The sequence below is a fragment of the Protomyctophum parallelum genome (genome assembly GCF_964188405.1).
Source record: "Protomyctophum parallelum genome assembly, chromosome: 5".
In the NCBI taxonomy this organism is placed as follows: domain Eukaryota; kingdom Metazoa; phylum Chordata; class Actinopteri; order Myctophiformes; family Myctophidae; genus Protomyctophum; species Protomyctophum parallelum.
Window position 1 is genome coordinate 30,050,258 of NC_139702.1, and position 19,078 is coordinate 30,069,335.

Below are 19,078 nucleotides of genomic sequence, written 5' to 3' on the forward strand. Positions count from 1 at the left end.
ACCAAGGTTTTTGACTTGGCTAGAGGTTTTTTATCATTACCGTTGGGCACTGACTTCCTTGGCCCCTAAAACTATTACTTTAGTCTTTGTTTAATTGAAGAAAATGATGGCACATCCAATTTGTTGATTTGTTCAATGCATTTACTTGGTGTTTTGTTTGTATTGGACCATTAGTCCTAGTCTGGAATGAATCTGAGGGTCCTTGAATGAAAAATGTTTGAGAACCACACAGCTTTAGACCGTGCGTCATCATACGTTAATATAAACAGGGCCTTCTATGTTGGGTCATTACTTGGCATGTGTTGTTCCAGTTCATTCCAAAGGTGTTTGACAGGGTTAGGTCGGGACAGGCCAGTCTACTTGTTCCTCACTCATCTCTACACCCATTGTTCTGAAACATTTTTGGCTCTGGCCACCACTCACCACTGTAAATAACGTTTTCCTCCAATGCATCGTCCCCTGAATTACATTGTCACTTTATAGCACCTAACATTTATGTCATATTACGGTACGTACAGTATGTCACTTGCAAAACCTGAGTAGTATATTAGTTTCCATTATGACAGATTGAAAATAACGTTATTTGACATTAAAATTTTAACCACTAGAAACCTGGCATCATTCACCGAAAACAGGCGATCTACAAGCTGTCACAACATGATTCATTGTGAGCTTGTAGATCAGCTATTTTTGTTAAACCAAATATGATCAAAGTATTCTGCGGCACCCACTTTGAGAAACCCTGCTCTGGTCTACACAACCATTTCTGTATTGGGGGTGGGGGGCAGGCGGGTCCACAGGGAGATTGGCATTCTGAAACGGGAAGCAGCCTTCCGTGAACTACAAAATTGGAAGCACACAATTGTCTAGAATGTCATTATGGCTGTAGCGTTTAAGTGGAACAAAGAACACTGTGATTGCAAACGCTAATTATTAGAAGAGTGTCCGTCCGTTGACGTATTGCGGGGGGTAGGGTTCCCACACCCTTTTCAGTTCAAGACGCAAAACATTATTTTAAGGAAATAGTTAGTCATTTCTATTTATGTAATTTTGCTTGATTTATTTTATCTGTAATTCTTTTGAAAAAAAAGTTTAAATAAAGGGGATATGGATGGTCAGGATGTAGAAGACATTTTTAGAATCTGATCTCAGGTCAAAATGGGATAATGTAAGTTTTTCAGGCCAAGGACCCCTTAGCTGAGAGAGAGATGAAACAGCCAGGGACCCCCCCCCCCCCCCCCCACTACATATTGTATAGAATTGTGTAGAAACGTTTTCATACATTTCATAGATATTTATTTTGACGGCAGTGTCGGATTGATGTGGTGTATTTTCAAGACGATTTACCGTCGCCACCGTCAATACCTTTCACTCTAGTTGGTCTGCTCTTTAACTACAACAAACCTTTTTGCCGATCCACTATTTTTGGCTAAAGTTCTTCTCCGAGTTGGGATGCTGTGGTCCAAGTGGTTATTCTGGTTAATGTTTTTTTTTAAAGCGTGAATTAACACCTTACTTGATCACACTACAGTGTCGCACAAAAGCATCAAAAGTAGGAGATCTACAAGCTCGAAACACGGGAGTGAAGCAACATGCTTTGAGTTTGTAGATCTGCAACTTTTTGCTATTTTTGATTTTGTTTCCTGAAAAGTAACCGTTTTTTTGTCGAGTGAGGTTTCCATGGAGGATATACAATAATTATGGAAATCGGAGAAAAGCATTGATATTCTGAGCAGGTTAAATCTGAGCATTTTGTATTCTATTGAATGTATTATTTCTGTATTCTGTGATTGTATTTTCCAGGCTTTGGCAACAGTCAGTCAGTCACACACATTAGTTATCTACTCGTGAGTCGTGACAATGCATCTTTTCTCCCAACTGCAGGGAATGTCTCTTGGCAGTGGGATGTTTATGTGAATGCTTACCAGCATACGCAACTGGTGCAGAGTGCAGACTGAAGCACTCATGATGACATAATAATAAAAAAAACATTTAGAGTTATAGAATTGAGACAATTAATAGAATATGCTAAAACAGGGGTTGTCCGGGAGGATCACGATGAAACGTCACGTCCAATCAATGATTGTGTTTAAGGAGCCAAATGCCACTTTGGAGTGATATTGCGTGAGGATAATGAAATATCAAATATGTGAGCCCCCTCCTCTGTATTTACAGCAGTTAACTTGTTGTTGTTGTCAGTCACTCATATGGTACAAGCAGCGGAATGTTTGTGCAGCGTCATCTCCGCAAGGCTGCACAAATTCTAAGGTTATTATTATTATTATTACAAATGCATGCACATTATACACGTTATAGCACATTATAGCAATTTAGATGTCGGACTTTAAGAAAATCCTGTATGATAACATATGGGTGCTGCTTACCAATAACATGCGTTAACAGTGACACACAAGCAGTGTGTTTGCGTGCCCATGTGACTGCCGAACTGCCCTGAGGGAGTGGAGGGGTCCTAAAGGATGATGGGCCCAGGGGAGGGGCCCGCCGCACAGGGGCTAATCGGTCCCAGAGGGAGTGGATGTCCGTGCTTTATTGTTTGTTTCTGTGAACAACACCACCACAACATACTGTGACGTACATTGCCCTGATTGGACTCTTTCTCTGGTTGTGTGTGTAGGTGGGCGGGGGTCTGTTCCGTTTGTGTTTGTGTTCCTTTTTAGTAAAGTCCTGCTGCCCTGCTTTGTGTGTCTCTTAGGACCAGTATGATGTCATCGACAAGCACACTCAATCGGGGCTGGACCTGCTGGAGCGCTACATCAAGTTTGTGAAGGAACGCACAGAGATAGAGCAGAACTACGCCAAGCAGCTGAGGTTTGTCCTCTTCAAAGTGCTTCTAAAATGCTTTCGTGTCAAGGAAACGCCCCAAATTGTATTGACCCATTCTGACCTGAGATCAGATTAAAAAAATGTCTTCTACATCCTGACAGTTTTCATTCTGACCTGAGATCAGATTCTAAAAATGTCTTCAATGTCAGTCGCTCTTCGATTTTTCAAAAAATAGCAGACATACAAGCTCATAGCGCGCCACTCGGTGGCGCGCTGAGCTTGTAGATCTGCTATTTTTCAATAGCTAAAGCACGACATGATCCTAACACCAAAATGGGTTCCCGCGCAAAATGGGTTAATGTATTATTTGGCAGCAGAGTCAGACCCCCATCTGAAAATGTTTTTGTGCCAGGGGAGTCAGGGGGGGACGCACAGAAGCAAAGATTTGTGTTAATTATTTTTTTGCTTGACCTGACTCTGAGAAGCGCTTGTCTGTGCATGCATGCACGTATTGTGAAGCTATTTTGCAAGCTACCAGAAGTTGAACTGCAGCGTTGTTGCTTCTCTCAGGAGAAATATTGTTTGTTAAAATTAAAGCTGCTCGTGCTTCAAAGAATGGAAAGATGAATGGTTGAAAGAAATGGACTTTGTTATGGCCTGGAAAAAAAAAAGACTATATATTTTCAATTGATTTTTAAACTACCAGCAGCACCCACATTGAAAATGTAGTTATCTATAAATGCACCAAGTCTCTGTAGGCCTATGTCTGTCTTCTACGTATAACTCGAGAATCGCTCGCTCAGGCGACTTCAAATTTGACACACGCGTTCCACACCACCACAGGGCTTGTAGTGCCCGGTGTCGAGTCGGTCCCTATACCCACTGTACCCAGGCTCCATATTTATATGGAGCTGGCCTGTTCTGAAATCACAAATATGTTCTGACATCTGCATCTAGACTCCATATTTGGGAATGCCTGACAAAGAACTCCATATATCGTATAGGTTCAATTCAGTGCCTGGCCACCGCTCTAGTATATTTAAAAGATTCAAGATTTTATTGTTGGTACTTAATGGCCTGATGAAGGCCAAAAATAAGGAAATGCACCTTGTGAGTGCAGACTGCTTCACTGAGAGTCTGCTGCACCCGTCTATCCTTCGCTTAACCCATTCTGACCTGAGATCAGATTCTAAAAAATGTCTTCTAAGTCAGGCGCTCTTTGATTTTTCAAAAATCACACCAGTGTGAACCAAGTGGTGCAACTCCTGTCTATTGGTTCTCTGTATTGTTCCAATTTGTATCATTCCAATTTCTTCTCTGTATCGTTCCAATTTCTTCTCTGTATCGTTTGCGTCCAGCAGGTGGCAGCCATGTCACATACTTCTCTCGTTCCAATTTCACGCATGCGCACACCACTCGTGCTCACACAGGTACACACACAAACAGGTACACAGGTACACGGACATTGCATGCTGGATGTAGAAGTGGTTGCACCACTTAAAAATAGCAGACCTGCAAGCTCGTAGCGCACCACTCGGTGGCGCGCTATGAGCTTGTAGATCTGCTATTTTTCAATAGCTAAAGCACAACTTAATGCTAACACCAGAACGGGTTCCTGCCCAAAATGGGTTAATCAACTGACAGTAGAGCATGCTCAGCTTCTGGCCCACAGTATTTGGATATATACAAATACACAAGAGTAAGATTCTTTGGTTTTGGTTGTAGCAGCAGCAGCATCTAGGCCAATATGATTCTGAACTGTCCCTCATATTCAACTAAACCAGATGCAAACATGAATACAGTCAGTCTCTCTCTCTGTTGCTGTCTCTCTCTCTCTGTCTCTCTCTCGCTCTCTCTCTCATCCCAGGAGTCTCACCAAGAAGTATGCCAAACGAGGGGGCAAAGAGGAGCAAGATTGCAAGTGAGAAAGTGAATTGTGATCTTATCAAACATAAATGCCCCGACATCAGTCATGTATTTACTATTTAATTCAGTCAGGGATGAAATATCCCCCAATCGGCCAATAAAAACCTATCACCGAGGCTGGCCCAAGGTTGGTATGGATTTCCGAGTGAATGAACGGATAACATTGCCGTCGGGGCACAAACCTCTTATCTCCATTTTATTTTTTTTCGTAAAAATTAACGCCCACAAAAGCATCAAAAAAGTAGCAGATCTACACACAATCTGCTATTTCTTTTGCTATTTTCGAAATTTGAATCCTGACGTTTTGGACTTCCATGCCCGGCAGAGAGGATAATTCCACCAATGACATTTCTTCCCTCTCCCCTTGCCCCTCCCTCCCACATACAGATACACCAATTATGCGTCGTTCCAGGACATTCTCAACGAGCTGAACGACTACGCCGGCCAACGGGAGCTCATCGCCGAGGAGATGATCACGGGCATCTGTGTGGAGCTCACAAAGTACCTGCAGGACCTCAAGACGGAACGCAAAACAGTGAGAGGGGATGTTATTATAGTTATTGCAGCGCCACTCATTTTAACCACATTCTGACCTGAGATCAGATTCTAAAAATGTTCTCGACTTTTCAAAAATAGCAGACCCACAAGCTCGTAGCGCGCCACTCGGTGGCGCGCTATGAGCTTGTAGGTCTGCTTTTTTTCAATAGCTAAAGCATAGCATAATGCATAAAGCTTGTACATCTGATCCTTTTTTAAATGCGTTTGAAAAATATCAACAATGTTTAGTTTACTTTATTTCGGTCATCATGTCCAGTATCCATAACATCACGTAATATACATCGACATAATCAAACTGTAACGGGTGATCGAAAGGGAATAGGCTGAAGCTTATCTATCCCTACGTACAGTACGTACATGTCATATTGTTTGGCAAAAAGCAGTAGCAGTGAACCTAAATCAACAGGGAGATAAAAAACCTTTTTGGGAAACGCTGTCTAACGTTCATGTTTCTTTCACAGCATCTGGCCGACTCCAAGAAGGCCCAGCAGAATTTAGAAGGAAGCTTCAAAATACTAGAAAGTGTGAGTGATGTGGTGTGTGTGTTTGTTTGCATCATTACAGCTCATAGCTACGAGCTTGTAGGTCTGCCATTTTTGAAAAATCGTGAAAATGTGGCACAAATTTTTGAATTATATATTTCAGAGCGAACATTTTTAACTAAAATATTGGATTCTGGGGGGTCCCTGGCACTACATATTTTGAGATGGGGGTCCGTGGCCCAATAGAGATAATTCTGGGGGTCCTTGACATGAAAAAGGTTGAGCCCCACTGACATAGAAACAAACTCTTCTCCCTTCTGGCTCCAAAACTGTGGAAAAAAAACTTCCCATTGCAGTCAGAACTGCAGCATCACTCCCAATCTTCCGCCGTAGTCTGAAAACCCACCTTTTCAGACTCCATCATGGCCCATAGCACTTACCCCACCCCCTTAGATAGCATTTCTGTAGACTTAGATAGCATTTGATACAGACTTATAGCAAGTTATGTAGACGGCACTATAATTGCATTGTATGTAGTCATAGCACGTGATAGTACATATGTATAGCATAGTAGTATAGATGTATAGTTTATATGTATAGCTTCATTATATAGATATTCCACTGTTACTTTCTTAGCTTACGCATGTTTCTTGATAAATGTTTTTATGTGATCTATTCCCATGCTTTTTTTGTTCTTGCTTAATGTAAATCGCTCTGGATTAAGAGCGTGTGCTAAATGCCTAAATTGTAAATTGTAAATGGGTTTTTCAGAAAAATGTTAGGATTTAGAAGACTTTTTTTTTAATCGACAATCCAAAATGGGTTAAGTAAATGTTTGGAGTACTGTATGTCAGTCCGCTACATTTAGTGATATAGGCCCTTCTGAACACCTACTCATAAACCGGTGTGTAGGAGTCAATGCATGAGACAGGAAAAGAGAAATCTTCTCTTACAGAAAACCGTGAAACTAGAAACTAGACAGCACGCAGCGACGTGTAACATGATTGGCTGTGCTCTGCTGGCTGGATTTCTATCCACAGCAGTACGGTGCAGTGCATGCATTATTACTGCCGCTCGCCCCACATGAACCTCTCTCTCTCTCTCTCTCTCCCTCCCTCTCTCCTCTCATTTGAATGCCACTGTGCTGCTACCCATTGATATGTATGTGTGCGCACGCGGACGGATGTGCAGACTAAGAAGCGTTTTGCCAAGGAGTGGGCAGAGGCTGAGAAAGCAACACAGCAAGCAGAGAAAACGGAAAACGACCTCAATGCTACCAAATTAGATGCTGAAAAAGTAAACGCACACACACACACACACACACACACACACACACACACACACACACACACACACACACACACACACACACACACACACACACACACACTCACACTATACACAATAATGAACCAACATGACTTGATAATACGTCACCACCTTCAATCTTTACTTTTATCTCACTCACTACTCTACCTCTTTCTTTCTTTCCCTGATTGCTCTCTCTCTCTCTCTCTCTCTCTCTCTCTCTCTCTCTCTCCTGTATTCTATGTCTTTACAATTTACAATTTAGGCATTTAGCAGACGCTCTTAATCCAGAGCGACTTACATTAAGCAAGAACAAAAAGCATGGGAATACATCACAAAAAAGCATTTATCATAAAAACTAAACATGCGTAAGCTAAGAAAGTAACAGTGGAATATCTATATTATGAGACTATACATATAAACTATATATATACTACTATGCTATACATATGTACTATGGCGTGCTATGACTATATACAATGCAATTATAGTGCTGTCTACATAACATGCTATAAGTCTGTATCAGATGCTATCTAAGTCTACAGAAATGCTCTCCCTTTCATCCGCCTGAGAACGCCTCTGTCTCCCCTTCATTCTCCCAATTCTTTAATTTCAAAATGCTTTAGTAGTGGCATGATAAATGTTTTTTTACATTGGCATATACGGTACATATACTTTAACATGAAACACAACATTACTTATTCTTTGACTCCATTTCTTCAATGAAAATAACACATCTCACCATTGGAATTGCATTTGGAAACGTACACATTGCGAATTTTTTGTTTTTCTTTGTCATAGCGCAACATATGGTGTAGTAAGTATCGGTATTGTAGTGCACATGCCACTGCTGGTAATTGCAATTGCAAACACCAATGTTGACCGCCAAATATCCTAAACTTTCCACTATTCTGCCAATAACTATATTCTTTGAGACACAAAAGAAAAGTATCGCGTGACGTTGATCCTCTTCGCCTATTCGCTCATACTAGGACATGACGCATGTGTAGTCGTAAGAATACAGATACAAGTGAATAACATGCATCCTAACGATAAGTGCATAACTATAGTAATAATGAAAACAAGTGAACAAACAACAAAGCAATGATAACGGTGATGTCTTTCTCTCTCTCTCTCTCATCCCTCCTTTCTGTCCCTCCATCCATCCTTCGGTGTCTCCGCCCAGGCGAAGTACCACGCCCACGCACGCACACACACGGCGGAGGAGTGTCGGAACGACTACGCCGCTCAGTTGCAGAAGTACAACAAGGAACAGAACGCCTTCTACTACACAGAGATACCTCACATCTTCAATGTGAGAAACCTTACATGAATACATTCTACTACAGTGTCACGTCTTCATGTATGCGAGCTCTGCGGCACAAACCATACTACCATTTTTTTGAGTGGTGCAACCACTCCAAGGAACAGCAATGTCCGTGTTCACCTATTTGTTCACCTATGTGACGTTAATGAGCACCAGTATGACTATGAGTACCAGTAGGGGCGCTGTTGTGCCAGAAACAGATAGTGCTGCACTGTTGCCTGCTAATGAGAGAGAGAGAGAGAGAGAGAGAGAGAGAAGGGGGGGAGGAGAGTGGAGTTGCACCACTCAGTTCACACGGGTGTGATTTTTTTTTTTATTGAATACTTTATTAGTCATAAATGTAAACAGCACGTGGTACAGTAAGACAGGCTAACAGAAAAAAAACGTCCCACGGACTTTGCGTTCATTTCATTGACATGGCATACAAAATTAACACAATAATACACGTCTTCAACATGTACAAAAGAGACGGGGGAAAATTACATTCACCTCCCCTTGGGGTCTCCTGATGGTTTCCTGGTTTTAATGAAATGGTGTCTGGGGCTCAGCGCATTCCACATTTTGGTGGCAGAGTACCTTCCATTTGACACAAACCGATTCTGTACACAGTATAGACATACCTCAGATCTTCAAAGTAAACCATGCTCCCTGGAAAACCTGAGGCACTTCCATGTAGTTCTAATGAGGTTCCTTACACACACACACAGTCTATAATGACTGTTCAGAAATCACCCAAACACTGATGTCATGCAATCCAAAAACACCCGTTCGCTTGTGGTGTGTCTCTGTATATTTTAACTACCTCCATTGTTTGTGTGTGTGTGTGTTGGGGCGGGCGGGGGGGGGGGGTTCTACATTTCTCTGTAAATATTATGTGTGTGTGTGCGCCTGTGGTATTCTTTATTTTTTAGGCTGTAAGTTCTCTCTGTTTTTGTCACGTTGTTATTGTGGTGTTTCTTTTTAATGGAGTACTACTGGAAATAAGCATGTGTGTGTGTGTGTGTGTGTGTGTGTGTGTGTGTGTGTGTGTGTGTGTGTGTGTGTGTGTGTGTGTGTGTGTGTGTGTGTGTGTGTGTGTGTGTGTGTGTGTGTGTGTGTGTGTGTGTGTGTGTGTGTGTGTGTGTGTGTGTGTGTGTGTGTGTGCGCGTGTGCGCTGAACAGCAACTGCAGGACATGGAGGAGAGGCGGATCAAGCGCCTGGCAGAGGGCTACTGCCAGTTCTCTGACACGGAGAAGAATGTGATGCCCATCATCTCTAAGTGTCTGGAGGGCATCTCTGCAGCGGGGGCTAACACTAATGAGAAACAGGCAAGAAGCACGGCGTCTGCACATTGGTGTCACTGACTGTGCACGGATTCAAGTTTCCAGTCACCATGACTGATTTCAGTCCATACAGTCGAGTCAACATAATATTTGTCTTTTTCTCTCGGTTTTCTCAAAAGGATGATAATGCTCTTGTCGCATGCCGGCGTGTCACATGCTGAAAATGGCAGTTGTGAGCTTGTAGATCAGCTGTTGCTCAGTACAATACATGGCACACAAACGAGTATAAATCGGACGTAACCGTAAAACCCATGTGCTCGGAATGTCGAGCCCTACAGTAATAATAGATATTGATGTTATATTAAGATTACAGAGTAAATTGAATATCAATAGAATTGTTTTTGCTTTAATCCACGTGTCATTGTTGGCCCAGAGCATGGGCCATGGGCCCCTGTCCCAGGTTTTTACCCACTGTGCTTCAGAAACCTTGGCAACAAAGATGGCTCGCCTGGGTTGGCTGATTTGGCTTATTTAGACCTGCGTTCACCTTGGGTACGGTGATTAACTATGATGTCTCCGGCATGGGCCATGGCTCAGCGGTCCAGGCACCTTGGCTGGCAATCCAGTCTGGCAGTGTGCCGCGGGTTCGACTCCCCATCCCGACGGCCTTCACTGCATGTCTTCCCCCCCCATCTCTCTCCCCATTTCCTGTCAGCCTGTCCCTCCATAAAATATATAAAATAAAGGCGAAAGCCAAAAGAACTAAACATAAAAAAACCTATGATGTCTCCAGGCCACGTAGCATCCATTTAGAATGTAGGCATTTTCCAGACTTATCCACACTGACTTACAATAAGCAAGGTAAATAATCGCATACACAGCCTCATGAAACTATATGATGGCAGGCAAACCATGAACCTAATTGCATGTGTCTACTCTAAACGTGACATCAAAACATTATTTTTTTCTTCTTCTCCTTTTGGAATATTTACATCAGAACATGATGATCATTAGACTCTAGCATTAACCCACCTATCTCACAGACTCCCTCCCCAGATCGAGTTCAGAGTTTGTTTGAATGTAGAAATATATGCAGGATGTAATTTGCATACAAATGTGAGGGGGCATGTAATTTCATTGACTAAATAAAATAAATAAAAACGAATTAGAAAAGAAAGGTCCTCTCTCGCACACTTATGTCAATGTGCCAGTGATCAGCCTCCACTGAGCCCAGAGTGGAGAGTCTACATCAGTATATCAGCATGAGCATCAGTATTCATACACGATGTATTGTTATTATGCAACCGGGGGCTAAATCCATTGCCGGAGGCATTATTAATGTTTAACATCAAACTCATTAATATCATCATAACTCTGAACATTTAGCCTAGAACAGTTGTGCAAGCTTTTTTTTTCATTTTTTCATTTTACTCAAATCTTCTCTTCTGGGGGTCCACTCCCTGGCACAACACATTTTCAGATGGGGGTCCACAGCCAAGTTTACTGAATAATAAAGCACCTTGATTTAACACCGGTATTTGGGCTCAGATCTTTTCCTCTTTTAGAAGTTATAATTCCTGTTGAGCCTAGAATCAGTTATTAACTCAACTTTTATCTCCATTGAGCACCTTAATGGAGTTAAGAGGATTTGTCCAAAGCGCTTTCTAATTACTTTCATTGGTTCAATATTTTAGTTTTAACCAAGACACAGACGTAAAGGGTGTTCAATAGCATTGATTTTATTTTTATTTTTTAAGAAGGAATTAGGTGGTTTCCTCCCGACAGTGTTTACCATCCATTTTGAGCAGAAATGGCTGATATACTACAACGAGAACAAAGAGGAAACAAGATCACAGACTCAACAGACGTTTCCTTAAAAGCCCTTCCTGTGGGAAACGCCAGTATCTTCCCTCTAGTGTCAATAAGTGGGTGGAAGGTCTCCGCTACGGATCTTTTGTCAACGGGGCTGGCTTACAGACTACGTTAAAGTGTAGTGATTTAGTATCTCTAAACCTGCAGCTGGCAGAAACTTAAAATGTTCATAATCTCAATCGTTCCTTGATTCCAATGTTCCATTTTCTATGCTGTTCTAAAAACAAGTACAGTGGCAAGAGTGTGAGTTTTTTTTTTCTGTACGAGAAAGACTAGCCTTCGTCAGCGTGTTCGTGGCTGGATAGCCGAAACGTTTGTTCTTCTTTCTTGTAAAGATATGGGGAAATAAAATAAACAAATTCCTGCCACTCTGAGTGCAGAAAACTCTCAGGATGAAGAGTGGAGGTTTAGAACAGATGCACAAGCTTGCAGCATGATTTTTTTTAAACATTTTTAATTGTTAATCATTTGGATTTGTCTGGCACAAAACATTTTCAGTTAGGGGTCCGCACTCCGCAACCAAATGCATATCGTTCTGCGGGTCCTTCAATCGGTTGATTTTTATTTCAAGAATACCGCACACCAGAGAAGTCAGAGCGGTGATAACACAAAAGTTTATCTCACAGTAACTGTGTGTGTGTGTGTGTGGTCTCCAACCTCCAGGACTCTACATTGTTCATAGAGCAGCATAAGTCTGGCTTCGAGAGACCCGGCGATGTGGAGTTTGAGGACTACAGCCAGGGAATCAAACCGGCAACCTCTGAGACCAGCCTCAGCCACAGCCAGACCAGAGTGCGCACCAAACTCTGGCCCTTCAGCAAGAAGAACAAGGTCAGCTGAAGCAGCACACAAAACATGAAATCGTCGCTCTTGTCTCCATGTTCTTAACTTTGAGTGTTTTTTTTTAACCTTACTACAGTGTCACGAAAGCATCAAAAGTTCAATCCACAAGTTGAGCTTGTATATCTGCTATTTTTTTAATTTGAATCCTGAAATGTAACGTAAAGTTTGGAAATATGATGTTTCTACCAAACGGAGATGAACCATACATCTACATACCGTCTACGAGTCATTATCTATTCATGACTACAGCCACTAGAAAGTTCAACATTTCAAGGACTGCCTCTTCCATATCTGTGCCCGTGCTGTGCTTCCTCCTTTGGCAGCTTGTGATATCCTAGTCGGGCAGAAACCTTGTATCTCCATAGTTCAAAGTTATTCTTTTTTGTCTTTTGATGAATGAAGTCCCCACTTCATCATACTAACGTGTCACACAAGTAGCAAATATTGTTGACCTACAAGATCTGTGTGTGTGTGTGTGTGTGTGCGCGCCCCCCAGTGAAAAAGTATTAAAAAGAGCTTGTGACTAAATAACAACATTAGAATTGGAACACATGTCCTTTTTCCCCCATGTTCTGAAAAATAACAGGTTTTTTTTTGGACATACAAGGTTTTCACTCGACAGAGATCACATCCGTTCTGTTCTCTTATCCACCTCCTGTTGGCTATTGCTCTGTGTGTGTGTGTGTGTGTGGGGGGGGGGGGGGGCTCTCACGGTACATTCAGGCCCCTTTTACACCAGGTTTTGAACCGGTTCTGTTCTTTACTTCTTTGAATAAATCCTAATAACTAGTTCAGAGTGTTTCCACTGAAAATGAATTGATTTCTCTGAACTGGGAACCGGTTTGTGTGCAATATTTTTTGTTTTGCATTTTTTTCACAAAGGTTTGAGAACCGGTGTTCTACTATAGGCTACTTGTAGGGACATGTGGCCCCTCATAAGTATAGCAATACACACACACACACACACACACACATTCCAGTCATGTCTTACCTCCTACTCCATTCCCCCAGGGTGTACTTCCAGTGTCAGTGTTCTGTACAGACCTGCTCTGATGGGAGAGAAAAAAAGAAAAGGTTGATCTCTGAACGTCTTCTGACTGAATCTACTTCCCCTTTTTGAATACAATTCAAATGTAAAGACTATATACAGTTGGAGGGGGTACACGGTACAGCATTGTGTAAACGGAGCTATGTCTCATTGCGTACATTGTTCCCTTCCAGTTTTATTTTATTTGATTGTATCCCTATTCCCTGTTCTCCTTGCTATGCTCATCTAACCCAGTGGTTCTCAAAGTGGGGTCCAGGGGTCCCTAGCAAAAACCATTAATATAGCATCAAAATCTGTCTAAATGTAGCTCTCCATCGCACCGTCGGCGGCGCTAAGCGTTGTTGCCAAAAATCTGCTGTTGACTGGGTGGGTAGAACTGGGTACACTGTTAAATCTGCTGTTGAATGGGTGGTGGGCACACTGTTAAGTCTGCTGTTGAATGGGCAGTGGGCACACTGTTAAGTCTGCTGTTGAATGGGCGGTGGGCACACTGTTAAGTCTGCTGTTGAATGGGCGGTGGGCACACTGTTAAGTCTGCTGTTGAATGGGCGGTGGGCACACTGTTAAGTCTGCTGTTGAATGGGTGGTGGGCACACTGCGTCGGCTGGCAAATTGGAGTTGAAGTTTTCGACAGTTGGATAGCAGTGGGCTTGTTGTTGAAAAAGCCATAGGCTATTTTTAGCACCGTAGTAGCCGTCTGTCTGTGTCGGCTCTCAGGTGCGTTCAGCAACTAATTATTTCCACACCTTCCAACTGACTGATCTCCTGACAGACTGCCAGTCCGTTTGGTCATTGGTGGAGAGCTACCTTAATAATTTGGGGGGCCTTGATGTGAAAAAGTTTGATCTATCCCCCCCCCGCCCCCATTCTCCGCTCTCCCCTACCTTTGCCTTTGATCCTTAATTCTTCCTCCTCAGTTCTCTGCTCCCCACCCCAGGGCCTCCCCGACCTCCACCTCCTCTCCAAGGCCCCCCTCTCCTCTCCTCTCCTCTCCTCTCCTCTCCTCTCCTCTCCTCTCCTCTCCTCTCCTCTCCTCTCCTCTCCTCTCCTCTCTTCTTCTGTCCAACCACGGACTGTCATTTTAAGACCACTCCTCCTCAGTTTTGATTTTGTCGACCAAAACTATGGCGATTACACTTTTTCCGTTCCCGATACCATAATTTCTGTGTTTATAGCTATCTAGCTATATATCTTCTGTTGTGTTTATAGAAGACTCACTCATATGTGCACTTACAGTTGGGGCCACTCGAAAGCAAACTCCACATGCCCCAACATTTTATTTACCTGCCATAGTGTCAACCCCTTACCCCTATGTCGGATCGGTGGTTAGACTGGCATGTTCGCCGATACCGATATGACAAATAAGGGCAGATACCGATACAGTATCTGGACATCTCTACGTATGTTGTCGAACTCACTGACTAAAACTAAACTATGGATCACTAAAACTAATACACACGGCCCTACTTTCGTCAGTGCCTTACCCCTTATCCCTACACTTTTCTTTCCTTTTTTACTATTTTGAAAAATATGTTTCAAATACCGATCTACAAACTCACAATGTGTCTGTAGATCGGCTAGTTGAAGAATTTTAAAATGTTTTTTAAAATAGTTAAAAAAAAAAAAGGCAAAGAAGTTTAGGGGTAAGGCACTGACAAATAGGGGCCTAAATATATTGACAATTTCACTAACAAATGAAAAATAAACTTGACTATTAGGGAGGGACCAGTGGAGAAGAGATCCATTAGAACCATTAGTTGCGCTCTGAAAATAGCTGATCTACAAGCTTGACGTGTTGTGAGCTTGTAGATCGGTTATTTTCAGCATGCAACCAAGTGTATAAATCAGGCATTATCACGCCATCAAGGCCTGCCAAAATAAAATTGTCGACAAAATCAACTGTAGATTTAGTCAACTAAAATCTTATGATATTTAGTAAATTAGACTAAAACATCTCAGATGACTAAAACTAAACTGTAATAGTGTGTGTGTGTGTGTGTGTGTGTGTGTGTGTGTATTTAAGATATTTTTCTGGCTTTTATTTGCCTTTATTGATAGATCACAGGGACAGCAGGTTGACAGATAACGGGGAGAGAGATGGGGTGGGGGAAGACACACAGAAAAGGCTGTCGGGATCGGGACTCGAACCCGCGACACGCTGCCAGGCTGGACCACCAGCCCAGGGGCGCCCAGACCGCAAGGCCTGGCCCAGGCCAACTAAACTGAAGTTTATTCAAAAGACTGACAAAAAGTTGCTATAAAAATCAACCATTACTACATTACTACTAGGCTCCCGCTGCAGCCTATACTAACCTGTCTGGTCTGTCCAGTTGGTCCCAGGACGGTAGGATCTAACACACTTTCCTATCCCATCTTATCTCACCGTCGTCTGTCGTGGTGGAAACCTCATATGTCCAAAACTGTTAATTTTCAGGATTCAAATGCAAAATCTACAAGTTCAGAATGAAGCGTAAATCTGGTTTTGTGCGACAAAACCCCCACACAAAAGTTATTCTCCTCACCTGTGCTGTGTTCATGTCAGTGTGTGTTCAGTGTTGGCATCCATCATGCAGCGCATGCTCCTCGTTGAACTAATTGCCTTACATCACACTTCATCATGCAGCGCATGATGCTGTTCATGTGTCAGTGTGTTGTCACACACATCATGCAGAGCATTCCGGCTTCCATGATGTGTTACGATATCTCACTCTGTATTGCTCTGTTTCTCTCTCTCTCTCTCTCTCTGTTTTAGATGTTGCATGCTGAAAGGCACATGGTAACTGTCACTATAGTTACGTAGGGGGTGGACAACATAAAGGGTGCTTTTAAATTTATTCTGCTGCTATGTTGTTTTCAAAGGGGAATGCTACTTTCAGTACGCTGTTTATATGAAATAAACAGGCAATTATTTACCAAACACAAACAACATAGTATGTGACCGTGGTTGATGCCATGCCAGTAGAAAGCTTGAAGCGCCTGCATTGAAGCAAACAAACTTACAAGCACCTACAACATGGAAATGTAAACTACATCAACATAAAATTGATAAAACTCACATAAGCATAATTATCATTGCGGTTGGGCAGAAACAGAAACCTCTTATCTCCAAAAAGGTCAAATCTCTGAAGACTGCATATGGTGGAAACGTTAATCGTTATCCTATAATCCTATAGCACCTAATAAAAGGCTCTAAATGTCTGTGCTGCTCCAGTGTCCTCTCCTCCGTCAAACGTTTAACTTTCTGTGTTTGTCCGTAAATCAACGTCCTACTGGATCACACTATACTACAGCTTCACACGCATGCATTAAAAGTAGCAAATACACAAGCTCAAAATGCGCATTGCACGATATGCTCAAAGCAACGCATTCCGAGCTTGTGGATCTGCTAGCCGTGCTGCTGTTGAATTGTACAGTTTTGGAGTAGACATGACATTAACCGTATAGGGTTAACCCATGACATTAACCCTATTGTCTCTATTTTCTGACTTTCGTGTAAAATTTAGGCAAGCATTCAGCAGAAATAACAGTCCTGTAAGCTTGCAATGCAACATGACGCAACACGTTGTGAGGCTTGTATGTACACGGGCTATTTTCACTGTTCTAAACCGTCTTACATCTGGCATAGTATGTGACTTTGCCCTGATGTGTTGGCATAACAAAACAATAACTGCATTATTTTACCTCTGCACCAGCAGCCCTCAGCCACTGGAGTACTGTACTGTACTGTACTGTACTGTACTGTACTGTACTGTACTGTATGTGGTGTTTACGTACAGAAACACCTTGCCCCCTCGCTGTATTTGGAGATGTCACTGTTTTTGTGGCAACTAAAGCAAACAGTGAATACATCCAAGTATGTCTCTTTCGGGTGGAAACATATGGCAAACTGTTACTTTTCAGGATTCAAATTCAAAAATATCAAAAGTAGCAGATCTACAATGTTCTACTTTTTAACAATTTTGTAAGACGCAAAGTTTAACGCTTTTGCAAAACACAAAAAGTTAGAATAATGTTCTGCCCGACATCAACGATATGTTGACATAAACATGGGGTGAAGTTACACACGGCACTATGCCTATAAGTGGTTAAAAGACAACTTGCATTACAACGGGTGTCAGCCAAAGTCACCACCATATCTGATTTAATCAGTGGCACAGACTGACTGACTGTGGTTCTTATTTCTTCAGTATGTGGACAACAACAGTAGTCGACGTTCGCTAACACAAGCCAGTGTCGTGTGACAGATAGAAATCAGTGGCATTCCCCTTTTCTTTTCTTTTTTTTATTTATTCTTTCGAAGTTGGTGTAAGTGGTATTCTTTGTGTACTAAATGGCTCTATATTCTGATGGCAATCATTGCTATAGTGTGTTCATTAAGAGGGAGTTTCCCCGGCTCTTTAGTAAACGGAACATTAGTTTTCAGGCTGGGATACCAATTTGATCCAATCACGAGTGAGAATACAGGATAAAGGGATAAACCAGTGAAATTGGAAGCGATGAGACGCAAAGTTAGAACTGGAACACAAACATTAGCTGAACAAACTATCCATAGCAAAGATTACTTAATCGGAATAGAGCTATTCAATTTATTTTAAACACATAATGAAATGGTGATTGTCATTAATGTCATAGTATAATTGCCTAAGTCATATTTTGTAACAAACACATGCGTAATAGTCAGCGACGTGCCTGACGAGCCCTCTGATAGGCTGAGGACATGGGCAATAAGGCACAATGAAGCAGCACTGTTAGGAGAGAAATGTCCATTTGTCAAAAGAAAAAATTACTTGAGCAATTATACAATGAGGCTAACGTGAAATAATTTGAGTTCATAGTGTACGTGTATGGTACATCTTTCTCTGTCGTTACACGGTTTACTACTTCTTTCCACACAATCAAGATTTTGCATTCCTTTACACAGAATCATTCGTGTACTTCTTCTTTTTTTTTTTTTTTATGTATGTATGCAATTATGTGTATATACTGTATATATAATTTATTTCCTTTCAAAACACACACGAAGGTAATGTGTCTGGGTCTAGGAATCTTGTCTTCCTCAAGCCTCATTTATACTTAGTTGCTCTACAGATCTGCAAGCTCACGACGCCGTTGTGTAGATCTACTATTTTCTGCTTGTTTTCTGCTTATACTTGGCCAACATGCAGCCAAGTATAAGTTAGACTTTACTTGTCTCGTTTGGTACATGATCGGCCAGCAGGCAGGAAGGAAGGAGTGACATCTGGTGGTGAACACTGATTACGGCTTCATAGTTGCTGTTGGGGTCCTAATAATATGAAATGAAATCTGTTCACGTGCAACAAATCATTGTTTGTCGTTTTTAGTAACTTGTTTTGGACAAAACAAGTTACTAAAAAAGAAAAATATATTAATTACAGTACCTTAAAAAAAATATGGAAATGAAATGTTTCTGCGCGACTGCGACTATATGCAATGTGGAAGTCTGTTGAAGTTGGCCAACATTCGTGTGTGTGTGTGTGTGTGTCTGTGCGTGTGTGTGCGTGTGCGTGCGTGCGCAGCCCCCTGCAGCAGAAGACTTCTCCCACCTTCCCCCAGAACAGAGGAAGAAGAAGCTACAGGCCAAGATTGATGACATCTCTAAGGACCTGCAGAAGGAGCAGGACCAAAGGTGAGTGACCTCGTTCAAAC

The 19,078-nt window shown here is 42.1% G+C and overlaps 1 protein-coding gene across 2 annotated transcripts in view; it reads left to right on the plus strand.

Moving 5' to 3' along the window:
- trip10b (thyroid hormone receptor interactor 10b) overlaps positions 1–19,078 on the plus strand; it is a 40,702-nt gene that overhangs the window by 17,256 nt on the left and 4,368 nt on the right. The window contains exons 2-11 of one of the 2 annotated variants that reach the window (XM_083764746.1): positions 2,714–2,829; positions 4,652–4,705; positions 5,098–5,245; positions 5,730–5,792; positions 6,942–7,046; positions 8,245–8,373; positions 9,547–9,693; positions 12,184–12,351; positions 16,164–16,187; positions 18,949–19,058. In XM_083764746.1, coding sequence (XP_083620872.1) covers positions 2,714–2,829; positions 4,652–4,705; positions 5,098–5,245; positions 5,730–5,792; positions 6,942–7,046; positions 8,245–8,373; positions 9,547–9,693; positions 12,184–12,351; positions 16,164–16,187; positions 18,949–19,058 — 1,064 coding nt within the window. The remainder of the gene's footprint in view (positions 1–2,713; positions 2,830–4,651; positions 4,706–5,097; positions 5,246–5,729; positions 5,793–6,941; positions 7,047–8,244; positions 8,374–9,546; positions 9,694–12,183; positions 12,352–16,163; positions 16,188–18,948; positions 19,059–19,078) is intronic. The other variant, XM_083764747.1, reaches the window with a different exon arrangement.